The sequence below is a fragment of the Mauremys mutica genome, chromosome 2 (assembly GCF_020497125.1).
Source record: "Mauremys mutica isolate MM-2020 ecotype Southern chromosome 2, ASM2049712v1, whole genome shotgun sequence".
In the NCBI taxonomy this organism is placed as follows: domain Eukaryota; kingdom Metazoa; phylum Chordata; order Testudines; family Geoemydidae; genus Mauremys; species Mauremys mutica.
Genome location: NC_059073.1, coordinates 165569368 through 165590691, shown reverse-complemented (window position 1 = coordinate 165590691; position 21324 = coordinate 165569368). Strand labels below are relative to the sequence as shown.

At 40.2% G+C, this 21324-nt stretch overlaps 1 protein-coding gene across 2 annotated transcripts in view; it reads left to right on the top strand.

Moving 5' to 3' along the window:
• Positions 1–21324, top strand: part of ADCY2 (adenylate cyclase 2) — a 435859-nt gene that overhangs the window by 404063 nt on the left and 10472 nt on the right. For both annotated transcript variants that reach the window (XM_045005617.1, XM_045005618.1), the window contains 4 exons: positions 601–785; positions 2405–2489; positions 12293–12451; positions 20449–20595. In XM_045005617.1, coding sequence (XP_044861552.1) covers positions 601–785; positions 2405–2489; positions 12293–12451; positions 20449–20595 — 576 coding nt within the window. The remainder of the gene's footprint in view (positions 1–600; positions 786–2404; positions 2490–12292; positions 12452–20448; positions 20596–21324) is intronic.

Sequence of the window (21324 nt, the reverse complement as noted above, 5' to 3'; positions counted from 1 at the left end):
GAGATGCCTAGGGTCACAACAGGGTCCACAATGGATAGGTAGCTGCAGACATTTTGGACTTGTTCCTCTAAGTCCTTACCTTGCAGATGGTAATAATGTACAAGGTAGTTAATTGCATTCCAATTCCAGTGTATGCCCTGCATTGGGCACAAGTAAGCACTAGGGCAAGCATAGTCTTGCCATTGAGCAGTGTTATTGTGTCTCATGCCCCATACACACACACTCCCTGTTACTCGGAAGTGTGCAGGATAAAATAAGTGGAAATCAGTTAATGAAGAATAGGCATGAAGTAGGGGATGTGAGCTCTTAATGAGATATTTAGTGTGAGTCTGAACCAAGTCAGAATAGCATTTATTTGTTATAATTTTACCAGAGACATCTTTGTTATATGTTTAGTGACTCCAGGCCGTAATGTCCACAGGGCTCTGTTTGATTATTTAGTAGTAATGAGAGTTTTCATATTTAATGTATATGGGTTTTTAATCCTTTTTGTAAAGTTAATGTGGGCATTTTATTACAAATTACTTTCTTTTCACCAGTTAATATCCATTCACTAGGTCGAATCCTAAATGTTTGTCTTGTTTGGTTTCCATGTGCCAGTACTTTATCTATAGCTGCATTCTGGGGCTGATATCCTGTTCTGTTTTCCTGCGGATAAATTATGAGTTGAAAATGGTGATAATGCTGATTGCATTGGTGGGCTACAATGTCATCCTCCTGCACACTCATGGCTCCACACTGGATGATTACAGCAAATTCCTGTATGCAAGGGCACCTATGAAAAGGTAGGTTGGTTATTTTAGCACACTACTAGGGGAAGGGCAATTAATACTATTGCTTGTGTAGTGGAGCAGAACAGAGCTTGATTTTTTTTGGAAAAATATATATACATCTACAAATCCCAATTCAAGGATAACTGACTCCTGTGTACCAAATATATGATTTGATTGTATATGTAACAGTATTAGAATAAAAGAAATAAACCTGTTCAGACTGCATAAATCATCTAATGTTTGCACTATATTATGGTTTGATTTGCGTTGTCATAAAAAAGGATCTTGGACATTAGTTCTTTGTTACCTGAACCCTATTAAAATGTAGTTTTTTGCAAGCAAACAGAGCATCTTTTTTCCCAGAATTAAGGCATTTGTCTTAAATTGTTAACGATATGATACATGCATCTCAGAGCAAAGAGAGGTTTTTGTATGCAGAAACTACTCCTAGAGAGGGCAAAGGAATGGGTGTGACTGAGAATGATTTCTTAAGTGGATGAATATGTAGCTTGCATTGAGTTAGTTGGGTCTTTGCTGTGGGCAAGATAATTTTGTCCCTAACCTCCCTGTTACAGTGTAGAAAGGGAATGTATTACTTCTACCCAACCTTTTTTAAAAAATAAATTCTTATAAAGATAGCATATGTAGGCAGTGCATATGCCATGGTAGAAAACCATGAGTGCTTTGAGTAAAATTCCAGTACTTTTCCGTCTAACTCCCTTCGCTGATCCAGGTCTTAAGGCATTAGGATACCATGGAATAAGAATCTGAATAGAATAGGGAGACTTACACTTTGCATTTTCAAAGGTAAACAGAAACACAATGCAACAGAAAAAAGGGGGAGTGAGGAGATGTATTCATATACACAGTATAATACAGACCACACGTGTATAGTTGACATCCCTGTGATATATTGCAGAACCATGTGATGTGTTACATTTCTCAGACACCTTTGACTACCCACACTTTGCCACTAAGGTTGTGTTTACACTAGCATTTTTCTTAAAACTTTCCCACCAGTGGGAGCAACAGTGGGCTTGTGATGTAGATCAGCTTCTGGAAGTGTAGACCAAATCCCTCTCCATACATTTTCTCATCTCAAAGGATCTGAGGATTTTAATAAGCTGTCCAGGGGAGGTGGTTAGTGTGGTTCTTGCCTTGTGTGGTTCTGAGCTTGAGAAGCCTCTTGGTGCCTTATGATTTCATTTAACTTTTTCACACTCATGAGATGTGGTTAGTCACTGTATGGAAGCAGAATATAGTACTGCCATCACAAACTCTCCCTACAGTATACTTAAACCAACATATTGAAAAGCAATCAGAAACTGTCCTTTAACAGGCAAAAAAAAAGCATTATATATATTAAATTTAAAATTATTCTCCAGGTTTACATTGTACAGTCAGGAAGCAGGGCCCATTATATAAATAAATGCAGTAGTACAGCTTTAATATTCCAGAAAACAATAAAGCAATTTATATTAAAGTTTTTAGTCTGATTACTAAAAAGTTGTGCAAAGGATTTTACAGCACAGAAGTGAGGGGAGGAAACCAAGACTGTGATTAAGTATTAAGATTTCAGATTTTTTTTTCCTTTTTGAGCAATTCATTTTAGCTGTGTTTCTGTTTTACAGGCCAGGAATATTGAAAGACCTGAAGACAATGGGTTCTGTGTCTCTCTTTATATTCTTCGTGACATTACTAGTTCTCGGTAGACAGGTACGAAGCATGCTCTTTCCATCTGCTTTACTATCTTTGAATGCATATGTGTGTTTGTGTCTGTGTTTACATATACACATAGAGTGGTATTATGTAAAAAATTAATGAGATTGCAACCAGCATCCATGATAAACCTTTGATTTCAGCACTTCTGTAATTTTACCTTGGAAAACTGTTCTGGCTACAAGATTGCTAGATTATTCTGAAGGAAGGAGTAAGGTGAATGTTTTGGCAAAGTAGAATTTACAGATCATTTTAAAAATTGCCCTGATTTGGAATTTTGAGTTTTATTTAACATTTCTTTGTCTCCCTCTTATTCAAACACCACTTGGTATTACCCCTTCAACCTTCTCATTTAGTTATTACCTTGATAACTCATTGGCTAGAGTTACTTAATTACAACCTATTTTCTTCACTGTTATTACTCATTGATGCAGACAAAATGAGACAACTGTGTGATAATTTGGTTAAATGTGGAGGCTGCAACTGTATTAAAACTATTAACCAATGTTGGAGTACTCCACAAGCTACCTAGCAGGGCTGTTCCAGTGGGGATTTTAACTGGGCACCATGACACATGTTTACCCTCATGCCTGCCCAGGGCCTTAGGCTGGAAGCTGGAGTCCCCAGTCCATTCCTCTCCTCCACTCAGGAGGTAAGAGAGATGAGATACAGGGAGCCATATGTTACACAAGAAATGGAGGCATACCACCTCATTGTGCAGTGTAATGCTCAGGCCCCATACTCAAGCCAGCTGTTAGGCTACAGGGACCTCATATCAGACACATTTTAACCCACCTGCTACACTGGACCCACCATAGTTGCAATGCTACGTCTACACTGCGCACTTCTTTCAGCAGCATCTATGGTATGCACTCAGGTAGCCCCTCCACCATGGGTTTAAGCAGTACTGTAGACTGTGAGGCACAATTTAGGTGAATTGAGTAGAGACACGCATATTGGATGTGGGTATGTACCTGAATATATACCCTTCAGATGCTCTTCTTTCCCAAGCCATGCCTCCCATCTGCACTAGAATACCATTTATTTAAATATTTTTGGATTTTCTACATTTTCAAATATATTGAAATTACAATGCAGAATATAAAGTGTACAGTGCTCACTTTATATTTATTTTTTATTAAATATTTGCACTTTAAAAAACAAACAAAATAGTATTTTCCAATTTATCTAATACAAGAAATGTAGTGCAATCTCTTTATCATGAAAGTTGAACTTACAAATGTAGAATTAGGTACAAAAAAACCCTGCTCTTAGAAATAAAACAATGTAAAACTTTGGAGTCTATAGGTCCACTTAGTCCTACTTCTTGTTCAGCCAATTGCTCAGACAAACAAGTTTGTTTACATTTGCAGGCGATAATGCTGCCTGCTTGTGTGTACAATGTCACCTGAAAGTGAGAACAGGCATTTGCATAGCACTGTTGTAGTCAGCATCACAAGATATTTACGTGCCAGATGTGCTAAAGATTCATATGTCCCTTGATGCTTCAACCACCATTCCACAGGACGTGTCCATACTGATAATGGGTTCTGCTCGACAATAATCCAAAGCAGAGTGGACCGAGGCATGTTCATTTTCATCATCTGAGTCAGGTGCCACCAGCAGAAGGTTGATTTTCTTTTTTGGTGGTTTAGTATGACCAGATCACAACAGTAAAATATCGGGACACATTGGGGTGCCATCAGCCCTGCCCACCATCCACCCCGGCTCCTTCCAGGCTCCGCCCCCACTCTGACCCAGGTCCCGCCCCCTCCCCACTCAGCCTCCCCACCACCGCGCCCTTCCTCATCCCCCAGCCCACCGCAGGCTTGCTGTGTCCCTCCTCAGTCCCCCACCCACTGCTTGTCTCTTCACCCTCCCCAACCACTGCTCGCCTCCTCACATCCCCCGCCTGTCACTGGCCTGCCGCTCACCTCTTCACTCTCCCCACCCCTGCTCGCCTCTTCACCCCCTCGCCCACTATGGTGCCAATTTCCCCTTTGTCTGGTGGGTGCTAGCCCACCCTCCCCGCCTCTTCCCGCTCCTGCACTGCCCTCGCCCTGCCCGCATTCCACCCCCTTCCTCCCCTGAGCTCGCCACATCCCCTCTCCTCCCCCTCCCTCCTGGATCGTCCTAAGTGCCAACAAACAGCTGTAAGGCAGCGAGGGGCGGAAGCTCTGGGAGGGTGGGGGAGGAGCGGGGACACGGTGTGCTTGACGTGGGGAGAAGGAGGTGAGGAGGAGGGACCTTGGCTGCCAGTGGGTGCAGAGCACTCGCTAATTTTTCCCAGGGGGTGCTCCAGGGCTGGAGCACCCATGGAGTCAGTGCCTCCCACCCGCTCTCCTCCTTACCTGAATATCGGGACAAAGGGTTAAATATCAGGACAGTCCCGATTTTATCGGGACATCTGGTCACCCTACATGGTTTGGGTTCTGTAGTTTCCGCATCAGAGCGTTGCTCTTTTACGACTTCTGAAAGCATGCTCCACACCTCATCCTTCTCAGACTTTGGAAGTCACTTCAGATGCTTAAACTTTGGGTCGAGTGCTGTAGCTATCTTTAGAAATTTCACATTGGTACCTTCTTTGCATTTTGTGAAATTTGTAATGAAAGTGTCCTTAAAATGAACAACATGTGCTATATTCGGTCTTGTAATTGAAATTGGTATGTTTGAAAATGTAGAAAAACATCCAAAAATATTTCATAAATTTCTCTTGGTATTCTATTGTTTAACAGTGTGATTAATCATGATACATTTTTTTAATTGTGATTACTTATTTTTAGTTAATCGTGTGAGTTAACTGCGATTAATTGACAGCCCTAATTTTCAGTCATGTAGTGACCCACTGCCTCCCTGCTGCAGGTGCCTCTCTCTGCTGCAGGAAAAGGCTCTGGCAGCAAGAAAAGGCTCTAGCAGCTCCACACTGCTGGAGCCTTCTGCTGCTGTAGATAAGGTCTCTGGCAACAAAGAAAGGCACTGTGAGCTCCCTGGTACTGGAGCCTTCCTCTGTCACAGGGAAAGAGTCTGGCAGCTGCTCACTTCCAGAGTCCTTGCCTGCAACAGGGAAGCAGCAGGCAAAAGCTCAACCAACTCCCCACCGCAAGAGCCTTTCCATGCCACAGATAAAGACTCTGGCCTCAGGGAAAGGCTCCAGAAGCTCCCCCAGCCACAGCCTTTCACTGACCTATGTAGGTATATATCGCAACTAGCTTTTCACTGTAGCGTGAAGCTACATATAGCCTACACACGTCCAAAAGTGGCCTTAGCTTTTCTTAGCGCTGACAGCTAAAAAATTATACTTTAGCTGTATACTGTACTTTTGGAGCTGTAGGATGAAGATTTTTCTCCCAGCTCAGCAAGTGTGGGGTTTCTTAGGAAGAGACAGTACCCTCTCTGCTGACGGTGAGCCTAATTGGCACTTACAAAATTTTCAGAACATAGTCTATACCTCAATTACATATACTGTATTTTGGTATTACAATGTTTAAAAATGGTTTCTCTTAACACTTTTTCCAAGTGTCTATTGTTTTTATCTGCCCACTTAAATCCCATTGCATTACAAAATATTAAAGGGAGGTAGATTTTGATATTGGGTCATGCAAGAGGTGTTTTTCAAGAGCAAAGTTGTTAAGAAGTTTAATAAATTGTCATTATTTTAAAAGTACAGAAGATGGAGAAAAAAGAACACTTGGCAATCTGTTAGTTGTTGTCTTCCAATCTGTGTTAGGCTGGTTTTGAAAAATAAAAGGAATCTCCATGGTCTGATAATGACTTCTGCTATATTTTCCATTAAAATTCTCCATTGATCTAAGCCACAGGGGTCGGCAACCTTTCAGAAGTGGTGTGCCGAGTTTCCATTTATTCACTCTAATCAGGGCCGGCTCTACAGTTTTCGCTGCCCCAAGAAGCTCGCCGAATTGCCGCCACGGGCAGCGGGGGCAGTCCGTGTGCCCTTAGGGTGGCAGGTGCGTTTCTGCAGCGGCAGCAATTCGGCGGCAGCTTCTATGTTTAGCTGAAGCGCCGTGGAAACGCGCCTGCCACCACTAAGGGCACATGGACTGCCCCCGCCGCCCGCAGCAGCAATTCGGCGCGCTGCTTGGGGGCAAAACAAGGGGGACTGCTACCCCTTGCAGATTGCCGCCCCAAGCACCAGCTTGGAATGCTGGTGCCTGGAGCCGGTCCTGACTCTAATGTAAGGTTTCATGTGCCAGTAATACATTTTAATGTTTTAGAAGGTCTCTTTCTATAAGTCTATAATATATAACTAAACTATTGTTGAAGTTAAAGTAAATAAGGCTTTTTAAATGTTTAAGAAGCTTCATTTAAAATTAAATTAAAATGTAGAGCCCCCCGGACCGGTGGCCAGGACCCAGGCAGTGTGAGTGCTACTGAAAATCAGCTTTTGTGCCACCTTCGACACGCATGCCAGAGGTTGCCTATCCCTGATCTAAGGAAATAAACACAGGTCTTGATTTGTATCTCCATCTCTTCCACTGATAATCCTTAATAAATCTATGCACTCCACAATCTTCATTCAGTAAGAACTCATACCACCATTCCAAGGTGGACTGACATGATTTGCCCCATATTCCAGGTATTGTAACTGAGGATTAGAGAGTTTGAGAGGTATGCCAAGGCTTGTATAGGAATTTTGTGGCTGAGCTAGGAAGAAAACCTTGATAACTGATATAATAGACTCATCTCTTATCCTCAAGACCATATTGCTTTACATAAAAATTACCTTACATACACTTTATTTAGTTAAACCAACTGTAAAATTGAGCTAATCATGCTTACACAAATTTGTAAAGTGCTTTGCTTTTATATATAATATACCATGGAAAAACACTAGAAAAGCACAAAGGCTTATTAGCGGAACTAAGGCACAGAGAAATCCAGTGCCTTTACTGAGATGCACAGTGGCATAGTGGTTTAGGCGTAAGCTGTAGATTCTAATCTTGGGTCGGTCTCTTACCAGTACTTCTCTACATCAAACCTTATTACGTCTAGCGAGCTCCCTCTGTAGAGCTGTGTTCTTTAAAAATAAAGGCAACTCTTTCTCTCCTCACCTTTCTGTTGTACACAAAGGCAAGAGTCACAGCCAAGGAAGTAGCTGATCCTTGTTCCAGGAAAACTGGGTCTCTTCAGTATTCAGAGGATTCTGTACCTGCAGGGACCCCTCTTGTGAGGTTTGCAAGACATTCACAAATCCCTGTGTGGGTACGTTCAGGAGATACCTCTGACTAATAGGTGAAAGTAGGAAACTCTTAGTTTTTACATTTTCCATAAAAATAACAAGATTTAATAGGATTTTACTTTGTTATATATAACACTGGTTATACTGTGGAAATGCTAATAAAAATGAACATTAAAAACAAGTCGATACAAATAAAACATCTGAGACTAGCTGGTCCTTTGTTTCTAAAACTGACTAATAAATCTAAATACATAGCAGAAGAGGGCTAGATTCACAAAGGGGATGTAGGCATTGCAACACCTAGCCCCTAGGCAGCCAGCCAGCCAGCCAGTGAAGTTCACAGTCCTAGGGTGCTCAGGCTCCTGGGAGAGTTACCTGACTGATTAACAAGGGGATTCCCAGAAGCCAGCAAGCTGAATAGGGAGCCACCTAACCTAGCTGGGAGTGAAATGCTGAGGAGAGGTGTGGGGCTTCACAAAGGTTCTTTGGCACCTAGCTCTCATTGATCTGGGCCTGAGGTGCCTGACTGACAGATCAGAGAGAGGCAGTTGTAAACCCTTTCCTGGATCTAGGCTCTTAACCCGGTTAGCCATTTCTCACAATAAAATGGGAGAGACCAATTCCATTATAACCAATAATGTGGTTACGTTATTTGCCTAGGTTGTGGGAGAGGCAAGTCCCTGCCCCAATAAATATTTAATTACAGTATTTATACAGAGTAGAACAGCTTTAACAAGCGAGACTGAGCCAATAGCCTGGCAGTTAGGGCACTCACCAGGGAGTTTGGAAAATGGGGTTCACGTCCCTGCTCCAAATCAGGTTGAATAGGGATTCAAAACTGGATCTCCCATGTTTCAGATGAGTGCCTTGGTTACTGGATGGACTAGAGATGGACACATTCTCCCTCCTGACCTTCTTGCTTCCAGCTGTCTTTTGTGTGGTTGGGTATGCTCTGAGTACAACTACCGGATTGGGTCCCACACATGAGATAGGTGGGAGAATGCCAGGTTTGAGAATCCTACGGGGACTAAGGTATGAGCGAGAGCTCTGAACAGCTGGCTAGCTGTGGGGCATCATCAGGGTTCGTTGGTTTTACGCATGTCCACCAGTGGAAACGTGGGCACCTACGGTGTTAGGCAGAAGCTGAGTGGTGTCTTTGTGGTACCTAAATGTTGGATTTAGGCAACTAACTGCCTCTTTAGGTGTCCTTCATGAATCTAGTCCAGAGAGAATGCATTTTTAGTGTACAGTACATTAGCAGTATTTTCTAATACTTCTTGTTAAATTCACAGCTACTTTTGATGATGTATCTTTGTTCACGATATCAAAGTTCTCATCACAATATTACTGTGGCATCTTAGATTTAAAGAGATAAGTAATAAAGCAGTAAATAAATGATTTATTTAATACAAACCTTAAACAAACTAGAAGACTTTTTGAAGACTATAGTTCACATAGCACCTAGTTTTACCCAGTCTTTTCAACACAGACGTTTGATATCATATGAAAATTGAAATTTGATAGCGTATTTAGAATTCATGGCTTCGAAATTCTGTTTCAGCTTTTGAGTTTACTTTTAACTAGCTTATGGCAATCACTGTGGCATTATAGGTTTTTAATAGACTTATTCTGCGTTATCATACTTGGTGGCCTTTTCCTTTGTCATCCTTATTAGGAACCACCTGGGTAGGAAAGTATGTTTGTTTTTCACTGTAAATTGACTCTTCCTTAATATGATTGCAACAAGGAGTTGAAAGAGTACTTCTTTTAATTGGACAGTAAAATAGGTATTCTAGAAAAGTGACTGCTGCCTTTTGCATAATGAGGTCAATTTTGAAACAAGATTGTTCATAAACTGATTCTTTGTAATAAGGAATTGTCATTTGGTGGTAAGGATGATTGCAGAATGTCAACAATAGAATCATAGAAAAGGTGAATTGTGTACAGGTTCTCTGTTCCTTTAAAAACTGCCTCTGTACACACTTAACTATTCCCACTCTGCTTTCCTTTGTTTACCATTTGAAAACACTCAATAGCAATATGTATAGCTCCTTCAGAAGCTGTAGATTCTTTGCTTGTTCCGCATCACTATCCTACTAGTTCCAGCTTTAGCTTGGACAGTATGCTCCTGCTGAAATGCTAAGACCAATTTTACTTTCATGAATAAAGGTGTTCTCCTTTTGGTTGCAGAGACATTATACTTCTAGTGTCCAGTTTAATTTAAACCTACATTCTTCCTCCCACAGTAGATATATCAAAGTAGATAAGTTAATTAATCTTACAGTTTCTCTTTTTGTTTTGTAACTAAAATATGTGCATAGTACTTGGTCCTCACAATCCAGCCTGTCATTGGTATCTAAAGCCAGATTCAGTCCATTGATCTATATACGTTAAACTGAGGCATGTTTTTTTTCTACTATTTCCTTTTAGAGTTTGTATTCACAGATACCCTTTTCACTCCACTGTCATTTATCTGCATTTCCTTTGAAACCACATAAAATCATTGTAATAATATTTGGGTTCCTCATTCTACTGTTTTAACATCTTAGACTGTAGCCTCAACAAGACAACTATGCATCAGTTCATACTGTGATAGCACTCTTCTATCCAGAAGAACTGTGTGCATTTTCTGTGAAAGTTTACTAAGATTACTAAATAGTAGTTGAAGAATGCATCAAATTATTTCCATAATCTTGTTCTTTAGTGCAATGTCTAGGGGTCTTTTTCATACCTCACACCCCTTTTTTAATCTGGTAGAACTCCACTGACTACATTGGAATTGCTGTTGACTTATACCAGTCTAAATTAGATCATAATCAGGCCCATATAGTCTTTACTGTACAGATTTTGAAAATTTCACTGTTATCCATTTTGGAGGTGTTTGCTCCGATATTCCATTAAATTAACATATTTTGGGATTAAACCCAAGGTATTATTTCTATATTACATTTAAAGTCGCTATGATGAAATTGCCAAATTTGCAACATCCCACAATAACCCCAACACAACAATCTTAATTCCATAGTATTGTGAATTGTCTAGATTTAGGAATTTCTACTGTCCATATCTATCAAGGTAGATGCCAGTATGCAGAGGGTCTAGTTATAACAGAAAAAGTTCCTTCTCATGGCATGACATTGTGCAAGAGTCAGAAAGCACACTAAATAAAATAAATTTTTTCAGCTACATACATGCTCATTGCAGAGTCACAAGAAAGCAGTGAAGAGACTTAGGACAGCATGGGAAATGAGAATGGAGATGCTATGGTGAAAAGGAAAAAATATATACTATATACTGTAATCTACTCTTATGGTGGGATTTAAGACAGGACAGCATCACGAAAAGAAACCTCCCAAAAGCAAACCTGTCAAAGAGCTACTGCCATTTCTGCTACTAGAAATAAATGGTATTTGAGAAGAATCTGCTCTACTACTTATACCTCTAGGTTAGTGGGCAAACAAATTTGTTTGCAGCATAGACCTCGTCATGCCCAAAAATCTTTATAAACACTTTAGGGGAGAAGAAAAACTCTGATATGCATATTTTAAAAGTGATTTTAAAATAAAAAATGTTAGGATATACAATTTGATGTGCAGCTTAATTAAAAAGATTTTAAAATAGCTAATTTAAAAAATCCAGCTTGACTTTAATATTTTCATTTTTGTTACTCTTTTGCTTTATGAAACTTTGTCCATACTCAGAATAAAGATTAATATTATGTTACACTGCTAGTCTCTGTGTACTGATCAACTGTCTGATTTTTGCTGTAGTACACCCTCTTTATCAGGCTGATTGAACCAAGGAAGATGAATATTAGTGTAGTGTGTACAGATAGTTCTTCTTAACTGTCTCATGTTATAAAGTGTAGTTGTAGCCGTGGTGAGCCAAGGATATTAGAGAGACAAGATGGGTGAAGTAATATCATGTATTGGACCAACTTCTGTGGGTGAGAGAGACACTGTACCTTGAATGGTCCCTTAGAATATGTGCTACCTAGTTATGTATGCTAAACAATCTGTTCCACCTTCCATTTAGCTGTGGTGCTCAGAGTATATTTCCCAGACCTGATGAAGAGCTCTGTGTGGCTTGAAAGCTGTCGCTCTCACCAACAGAAGTTGGTCCAATACAAGATATTACCTCACCCATCCTATCTCCCATGTTACAAAAGAAATCCGGTGTTTTAGACCCCAGTTTGCCTCCATCCTAAACAAGGTAGAAGTTACCTTATTTAGTCATTCGAAATTCTTTTTCTCATAAATTTTGAATTGTGAAATGAAAGGCACAAAAAGCATGGTTGGGTAAAAAAAGTAAATTCTCTATCATTTAAGGAATTCTGCCCTGTAGGGGTTGTTGTTGTTGTTTTGTCTCCCATTATATATCAATCTCCCAAATTTTGTCCTTACTAAGTTGAGAAATAAAACATACGTCAAAATGGGCACCTGGGACTAACTTCAGTGAAGTACAGGGCTACATATACAAGAGAAGCTTGATAACAGAGAGCCTCTTAAGGAGGGTGTACTGTGCTTATTTTGTCTCTTAAAACCTGTACTCGAGCAGGACAAGATGCCTATTGTTTCTTTACTTCTGTGTCCTCTTGTAACAGAATGAATATTACTGTAGGTTAGACTTCCTGTGGAAGAACAAGTTCAAAAAAGAGCGTGAGGAGATTGAGACCATGGAGAACCTGAATCGGGTGCTGCTGGAGAACGTGCTTCCTGCACACGTGGCTGAACACTTCTTGGCAAGAAACCTGAAGAACGAGGTCAGCCACTGCTAACTATCAGTTACTCTGTGATGAACACACAAAGACTGGGCATATCATTCAAAACAATCATTTAATAGGTCCATATTGATAGGATTGTAAATTTACAAATTATTTTATTTTCTTTACGATAATTTAAAGGTCTGTTTTACACCAGAGACTGTGGCACGGTAGCTTGCAATAGGAAGTGGGAAATTGTTTACATGACAAAGTACTTTGTCATCCAAGAAGCAAGATACAGACTCGGAAGGAGGAAAAAGGAGAGGGAAGGAAAAAAGAGATGATTGAATGGACCTGAATTTACATTGAAATTAATTGTTTTCCTCCAGTGGCAAAATGGAACTGTATTTGAGTGCTGCATTTGCTGCTGGTGTCAGGAATGCCTAGCTATCAAAGGAAAAGTTACAAAAATTAAGACAGAGGGAATGCATTCATTCAGAAAAGAATCTTCAAATGCCTCAGTATCCATTTCTTCTCGGCTTAAGGACTTGATGAAAAGTCCATGGAAGTCAGTAGAAAGACTCCCATTGACTTCAGAGGGCTGTGACCAGTGCCTAAATGTTCCTAAAGGTGCAGTAACAAAGAATGAAAGAAAGTGTTTATAGAGTAGAGAGTAAAATTCTTGCAAAAATAACTGTATTTAACAGAGTAATGATTTCACAATAAATCAAAATAGATACTTAGCTGTGGAGTTTCATCTTTGATGGGTTAGGTCAGAAAGAGCAGTATTTCTTCCATCATTTCAGCACGCAGTAAGACCTAATAGTAAAGTACTGCATATAAAACCTTTTCTGCTCTTTACTACCCATTAGCTGGTATCCAGTCTGAAAAAAAATTGGCAGAAGATAATGGTGAACCACTGACGTCTTTGGCTTTGTGTCAGGTTGGCACAGCTCCAGTTCTCAGCTCAGGTGTTAATGACAGCAAGCCATCAGGAGTCTGCTTTCTCAAATATGCTATTGCAAAGCTGCCCGACAGGGTAGCACCATCTGCTCACCTAACTATAGGCAACCAGATTTGTATTCTCACCCTCAAGCTTATTGTGATTGAAATTAGCTTTAGATAAATTTGCTGATGATCAACAACTGTGATGTGCTGAGCCCTCCGAGCTCTCATATCAAGCAAAGTAAAAATTGGTTTGGCATGCTTTAATGACCCTCCCTTAAAAAAAAGATTAGAGTGATACTTCAGTTAGTTATTTTTTTCTTCAACTAGCTTCAAACCCATTTCTCAAATGGACGAGATCCAGCTACTAGATTCATTTTGGAAACACTTAGGAATGCTTTATGTGTGCTGTGTTCTAAACATCAACTGTTTCCTCAGATTTGTTTTAATTAATGCCATTAAGGGTATGGAAAACCACTTAAAACTTTCTGATTTGTTGCATCTGTGCTTACTTCTAGCTTTCTTTTTAACATTGGGGAAGGGCATTGTAATTGGGAATGATGATAAAATATATAAAGAAAGTCAGAATAGAGTTAAAATAAATTCTTTTGAGATGGCCTCATTTCAGTGGTGGGGGTCAGAAGGATGTATGTTAGAGTTGGATAAATAAAGGAAAAAATTTTAAAGAACATTTTAAATGTCAGAAATTTAAATTTGTTGTGTTCATAACCTGTTGCATATGTTTGTTCCAAATATTTGTGCAAACAGAATTTCATTTAAGACTATGTTTGTGGAAAACAGTTTGACCCTGTTTCTAAAATTCATTTAATGATTAAACCAAATTTGTGTCAAAAGTAGTAATGTAGGATCTATTCTAGAATTTAATTTGTGAGATTTATGTGAAAGACAAACAAGACAAATATGGTAGGGAAGAAGAAAATATTGGGGAGAGAATGAAGGAGGAAAAAAGGAGGTAGATGGAGAGTGAGTTGGATCAGATAGTGGGAATCTATCTTTAAGAGACCCAGTAGTGGCCCACACCAGGAATGGCTAATGCAGTGGTCTCAGAGCAAACTGTAATAAATGTCTGTTTGTTGGAACCTCCAGGATTTTGTGTCTGTATCATCAGATACCAAACTGGAGAGATAAGGAAGGTAGCAAAGGATGAATGCGAAGGATACAAGACAGGGCTGGGATTAGAAAGATTCACTTTTCACTAGTGTTTCCCACTTAACATATATTGTAGGCTCAAGATCTCTGTGACTCTCAATTTCTGTGAGAGGCAAAGCACCCAGGTAATGTGGGTACTTTACTACTGTGAGCTCACCTGCAAGCTCACTACAGAGTCCATTAATTGCCATAGTAATCTGTTCTTCCTCTACAGCCAACGCCTGTACAGTGGTTAGACCAGCACAGCAATCTGCCCCTTTAGGAGGGACGGAAAGAAAGAAAGGAAGTGCCATGGCCCTACCAGAGTGCAAAGCAGGACCTGATTGTTCCTCTATCCTTCACAAGATCTTCACAACAATCAAATCAGCAACTGGGCTGTGGGTGGGGAAACGGCAGGAGGGCCTGGCAGAAGAGATTGAGATTCAATAGGAGGGGAAAGGGAACTTGCCGCAAGGGGCATAACATTTAATTTTGGCGGTCAATGCAAGCCATTCATTCTCAGACTGTTTCCTTTCCCTTCTACCATCAATACCTCTTTGCCCTCTGGAAGATGCTGCCTTCCAAGTCATGGGAACTTCCTTCTTTCAGGGGTGATCTCATTTTCTTTGTTCCTTGCAGATGTTGGCAACTGGGCAAGATCCTTTGCCAGGACTTTCTCCTCAGAATCAGAAGTGCAAGCTTGTTTCACTGTTTTTATTTTAAATTCAACAATATGTATTCTTTAAATCATGGTTTATTTTAATATTTGTTAAAATTACTTGGAACTAAAACTGCCCTTTCCTTTGAGTTAGTTACAGCTATTCAGGGTGTCTGGGTGACAGACAGGGAAAGCATTGATGTCCATTGCATTAGATTTTCAAGTATACATAAGCTTAGGCTTAATGTTTTGGAGAGTTCTGCTTTACAGAGAAATGCTTTTCCCAAGTTAAGGAAATCTGATTGCTGAAGCCCTTATTATATCAACAAGCCAAATAACTTCATTATATTGGCGTTCCTGTCTGAAATCCTCACATCACCTTTGTGAGGGCCATGCTGACAGCTTGGCTTTGTGTAAACCTGACCCATTGGTGTCTTAGCCCTGGTCTCCACTACAAACTTATGTTGGTATAACTATGTCATTCGGGGGCATGGAAAATCCACACACCCTGTGCAATGCAATTATAGTGACCCAACTGCCAGTGTACACAGCACTATGTCGATGGGCAGGCTTCTCCCCTCGACGCACCTATGGCCTCTCGGGAAGGTGGATTAACTACACCAAGGGGAGAAGCCCTTCCATCAACACAGGCAGCATCTTTACTTAGCACTACAGCTGTACGGACAGTGGCACTGCTGCAGTGCTGTAAATGTACACAAGCCCTTAGACCAGGGGTAGGCAACCTATGGCACATGTGCCGAAGGTGGCACTTGAGCTGATTTTCAGTGGCACTCACACTGCCCGGGTCCTGGCCACCGGTCCGGGGGCTCTTCATTTTAATTTAATTTTAAATGAAGCTTCTTAAACATTTAAAAAACCTTATTTACTTTACATACAACAATAGTTTGGTTATATATTATAGACTTATAGAAAGAGACCTTCTAAAAACATTAAAATGTATTACCGGCACACGAAACCTTAAATTAGAGTGAATAAATGAAAACTCGGCACACCACTTCTGAAAGGTTGTCGACCCCTGCCTTAGACATTAACACCAGGATCTACAGCATAGCCTGTGTGTCAGAGAGGTGCACACTGTAGCTGAGCTCCACCTGCCCCTTCAACATATGCCGTGCAGTAAATGTTCACATCTCCAGTTTGTCTGTCCATTTTTCAGGGTGGGGAGAGAGGGAGGGAGGGGTAACCCTGTTTTGCCACTGGCAAGGTTACATTTATATCTACACGTGGTACAGTCCCACTTGCAACCCTTTCTCTTCAGTTATTTGACCTCTTCTTGGTGTACAACCAACAGTACTAGGGTGTAATGCACATTGATGCTTCCTGAGTCACAGCAGCACGTCTGTACCTCCACTATGCACATTCTCACAACAGTGCCTTACTCTCTCTCTTATCATTGTGCATTGCACAATTACCACTACTGCTTCTGGGCAATGAACCTGTTCCACAGGGAAGACCAAAAATGCTCCTTCATAACAGCAAGGGTCATGTGGGCTCTGTGTGTGATGTCTATATGGCAGATAACCCTGGGGTCCATAAGTGGACCAACAGTCCGTCTAGTTCAGTATCCTGTCTGTGACAGTGGCCAGTACCAGATGCTTCAAAGGCAGATACAGGAAACACTGCAGTGGGCAGTTAGAGAATAATTTGTGCTTAGGGAAAGTCTCTTCCTGACTACTATCAGTTATTGGTTGGCTCTTGCCCTTAAACATGAGGTTTTATTTCCCTTCTAAAATATTTTTATCCTACCTAATATAACTATGGATGTTGTTATCCTAATAACTTTAACAAAAGGCTAATCCTTTTTTGAATCCTGCTAAGCACTTGACTTTAACATTATCTTATGGCAGCAAGCTCTTCACATTTATTGTTCCTTGGGTAAGAAAGTATTCCATTTAATCAGCTGCAGTTTAAATTTGTTGCATTTCAGTTTCATTGGCTGTCCCCTTGTTCCCATATTATGAGAGAATAGGTGCACCTGGTTTAGTTTTTCTATATCACTATCTGTCTCTGTGACATCTTTTCAGCAGTGTACACCCAATAGCCCTTTCCTTATCAGAGTCCAGTAGAGTGTAACCTTACTAATACATCTGTATTCTTGTTACTCTAATCTAATTTATATTTTTTGTAGATTCTGCTGAGTAGTTCCCACCATTCAGCAATTTTCTTCCATTAGAGTCCATGTAATCTCTTGGGTGCGGTGTTGCATGTCCTCCATCACACCTCTCTGACCTAGTCTGTCTTTTCTGAATAGTTTATAACCAGGTACCACATTATCCTGTTGATTTTTGCAGATCGACCATGTTTCACACCCACAGAATGCAAGTTCAGCTGAGTTAAGACACATTTAATACTTACACTGTGTTATTTACTGAACTAGGCTTATCTAGTGACGTCAGTGTAATTTAAGGCACTGTAGAATTTAGCCCAGTATATCTATTGAATAAATTAGTTGTTTCAGCTTAAAACAGTATGTAGAATCTAGTACAATAGAACTTTCCTAATTCACACTAATTAATGACCAGGAGGACCTTTGTGAATTACTAAATTTTGCAAATGATCAGGTAGGTGAGCAAACACCAATTTTTAAGATGGGTAAATGATCACAGAATGTAGTTTGTTTGTTTTGACATGCACAGTTTATGCTAATATTTCTAGTATACTTGTTGTACAATTATTTTTAAGAAGCTTCAGTAATTAAAACCTACTATAAAAGTTTGCTGAGTGAAGGAAAGCAGCTCTTTTGTGTGCGTTAGCTAGAATCTGCTGTAAATACTTTCTCCACCCTTTTTATAAAGATTGTTGAATAGTTTCTCCACCATCTGCACCCACTGAACACAGTTTGAGCAACCTTTCACTCCTTTGAAATCCCAGCACTGTTTGGGTGGCTCAGACATCACTTACAAAAACAAAATCCAATGAGGATGAAAATGATTTGAGAAAGTGAAATGAAAATTGAGCTGACCACAGAAATATGTGCTGTCTGACCCCACTAAGCCATAGGGTGCAATCAGCACATAAAGACGTCTAAACCAGGGGTTCTCAAACTTCATTGCACTGCACTTCTGACAACAAAAATTACTTCATGACCTCAAGAGGGGGGTCTGAAGCCTGAGCTTGCCCAAGCCCCACTGCTCCGGGCAGGGGGCCTGCAACCTGAGTCTTGTTGCCCAGGGCTGAAGCCCTCGGGCTTTGGCTTTGACCCTGGGCAATGAGGCTTGGGGTTCAGCCCCGGGCCCCAGCAAATCTAAGCTAGCCCCCGATGACCCCATTCAAAGGGGGTTGGGACCCACTTTGGGGTCCCAAACCACAGTTTGAGAACCACTGGTCTAAACTAACCTTTGGCTAAAACCCCCTTTAAGTCTTCTAGGTACATGCAGGGATGTTCACTACATCTTTCTGGAATATGAATGACATTAGACTTGGCTTTAACACTGAGCCAACCCATAGAGTCCAGGAGAAGTCACTTTGGGCCCAATCCGATAAAGTCCTTAGAGCCCTCAAATCCTGTTGACTTCAGAGGGAGAGTTAGGTTGGTCAGCACCTTGGAGAATCAGGCCCTTTTTCCTGCTCTTCCAGCTATGTTTTAGAATTGTAATTTTGAAAGGTAAACTTGTAAAATATACCTAAGCTGAAACAGTGTGATGTAAAGGTGTCTGTGGGATGGGTCCCTGTAACAGATGTGCCTGCCAGCATGTCTGATATCCCAGAAAAATACATTTGTTGCTGTCTATATTAAGTAAGATACTGGTCATAAGACTTTGTGGGACTTGATAATTTTCTATAAAGGTTGCTTGAGATCTACCTGTGTAGTACCTGTTCCCCACAGACTGTTTTGTGGCACACTTAGCACACATTTTCTTGACTAATTTTTCATTTGACCTTGTCAAGTCACAGTTAACTTATACTGGTTTTTCATAACTGAGTGAAAGTAAAACTTCAGACATAGTCTGGCCATGTTGATGGTCCTAGCTACAGGGGCACATCAAAGAACAATGAATTACTGAACACCATTTCCAACCCTACCACCTTGCACAGCAGTACTTCGCATGTGGGCCATTAATATGCTTACCTTTTTATCTTCAAAGCTAAAGGGGAAGCATATGAAGCTTCTGATACAGCTCCCTGAATGCTGTAGTAATTTAACTCGTAGAACATGGACAGAAAATGCAGAAATACTCAGAGCCATCTAATCTCTCAGACTGAAGACATGCAATACTCCCTGCTCTCATTCTCTTGCCCCCCAGAAAATGGGACACATCCATATTGAGATGGAAATGAAATCAATGGGAGTACTCATGTAAATAAGATTAATAGGATTTGGCCATATAACACCATTATAATCTTCCTTAAGATACATATACTGCACAGTCTCTTCTTAGTAGTTGATTTTGGCACATCTTAAAGTTTTGTATTGGCCTCCATGTGTATGAAGTTGCTAGCATCAGAAGTATTTATTTTTGTTTCCTATAAGTGACAAATTTATTCTCCATGTGAAGGGATGGATTTGTGGTTAAGGCAGTGAACGGGGACTGGGGAGATCTGGGTTCAATTCTTGGCTGTGCCACAGACTTCCTCTGTGACCTTGGGCAAATCACTTCAGCTGTGCTCCATTGCCCATTGAAGTCAATAGAAAGACTTCCATTGACCTCAATCAGTTTCAGTTCCACTCACTAATCTCTTTGTCTCAGTTTCTTCTCTGTAAAAAGGGGATAGTGCTTACTTTCTCCCATCCTTTCTCTTCTCTATTTAGATTGTAAGCTATTTGGGGCATAGATTGTGTCTCTTACTATGCATTGGTACACTGCCTAGAACAATGGAGGCATGATCTTGGCTGTGCCCTCCAGGAGCTACTACAATACATATAGTTAATAATAGAATAGAGATTGTTTTGTAAAGTATAGGTCCAGCCCTGTACTCAGTCCTATTCAAGTCAGAGGCAGTTCTATGCATCAAAGGCTTGCAGAAATAAACCCTATTTCATTAGCATCATAAAATAAGTTATTTTCCAGGTTTTATATTAATGGAAAAAGTCAAGTAGCTTTAAAACATTTTGAATGTTTCTAATTTTATACATTGAAGGTTTCTTTAACAAATATGTTTAATTTGTTTTTTAATTACCCACTGTAAATTAAACAAACTCTAGATATTAAGAATAAGAAACATCAGATTGTAAGAAGTTAATTCCGTGTACCAGAATGTAGGAATCTGGGAGGACTTCCACACCATACTGTTTGCGGTTGATGAATCTTTTGTATTTAGAGCTTTGTTCTTTTCTTTTGGGCAGGATCTATATCACCAGTCATATGACTGTGTCTGTGTCATGTTTGCCTCTATTCCGGATTTCAAAGAATTTTACACAGAATCTGATGTAAATAAAGAAGGCTTGGAATGTCTCAGACTGCTAAATGAGATCATTGCTGACTTTGATGATGTAAGTACTAGTAACAATTATTATACAATTAAACCTTGAGAACCCCATTTTGTAAAACAGTGACTGAGAATGTTTGAGAGGACAGTTTGGCAGGAAATTTTTAAGTGTCCATTTCACATGGATATTTTGATAGAGATTTGGGACTAAGAAAAAATTTGTATATGTCATGGAGCAGATCATACTCTGACATATGTATCCTACTGCCATTGATCCACTTCAGGGACAGCCTTGCACGTGTGTCTAAGGGAGAAGTTTGGCTCTTTATTTATTCAACACACCACACTCATATCAGAAATTTACCACAGTTTTCGAACTGCAGTGCCTAAAATTTGATGCTTAAATTTGTTTCCCTTGAAATTAATAATATTTCCTTATATCTGATCTGTATTAGTCTAAGTTTTTCTGCCTTACTGATGACATGATTTTTGAGTGACTAATAAGAATGTGAAGGCTTTAAAATCCATCATTCTCCTCAACTAAAGGCAGGTGCAGACTGGGGAACTGATGGCAGAATTTGAAGATAGTTACAGCTGTGCAACACGCTGAAGACAGCATTTGACCTGCACACACTCAGAGAGAAATTGAAATGCATGAGACAATAAACAGGGAACCCCAGGTCCCATATTTCTTTTACAAAGTCACATACTCAGAATGCAGAAAAAGGCTTACCTATTGGTTCATGTGACACAAGTAGGAACCTTTTTATGCCCTCAGATGTATGCAGTTCCC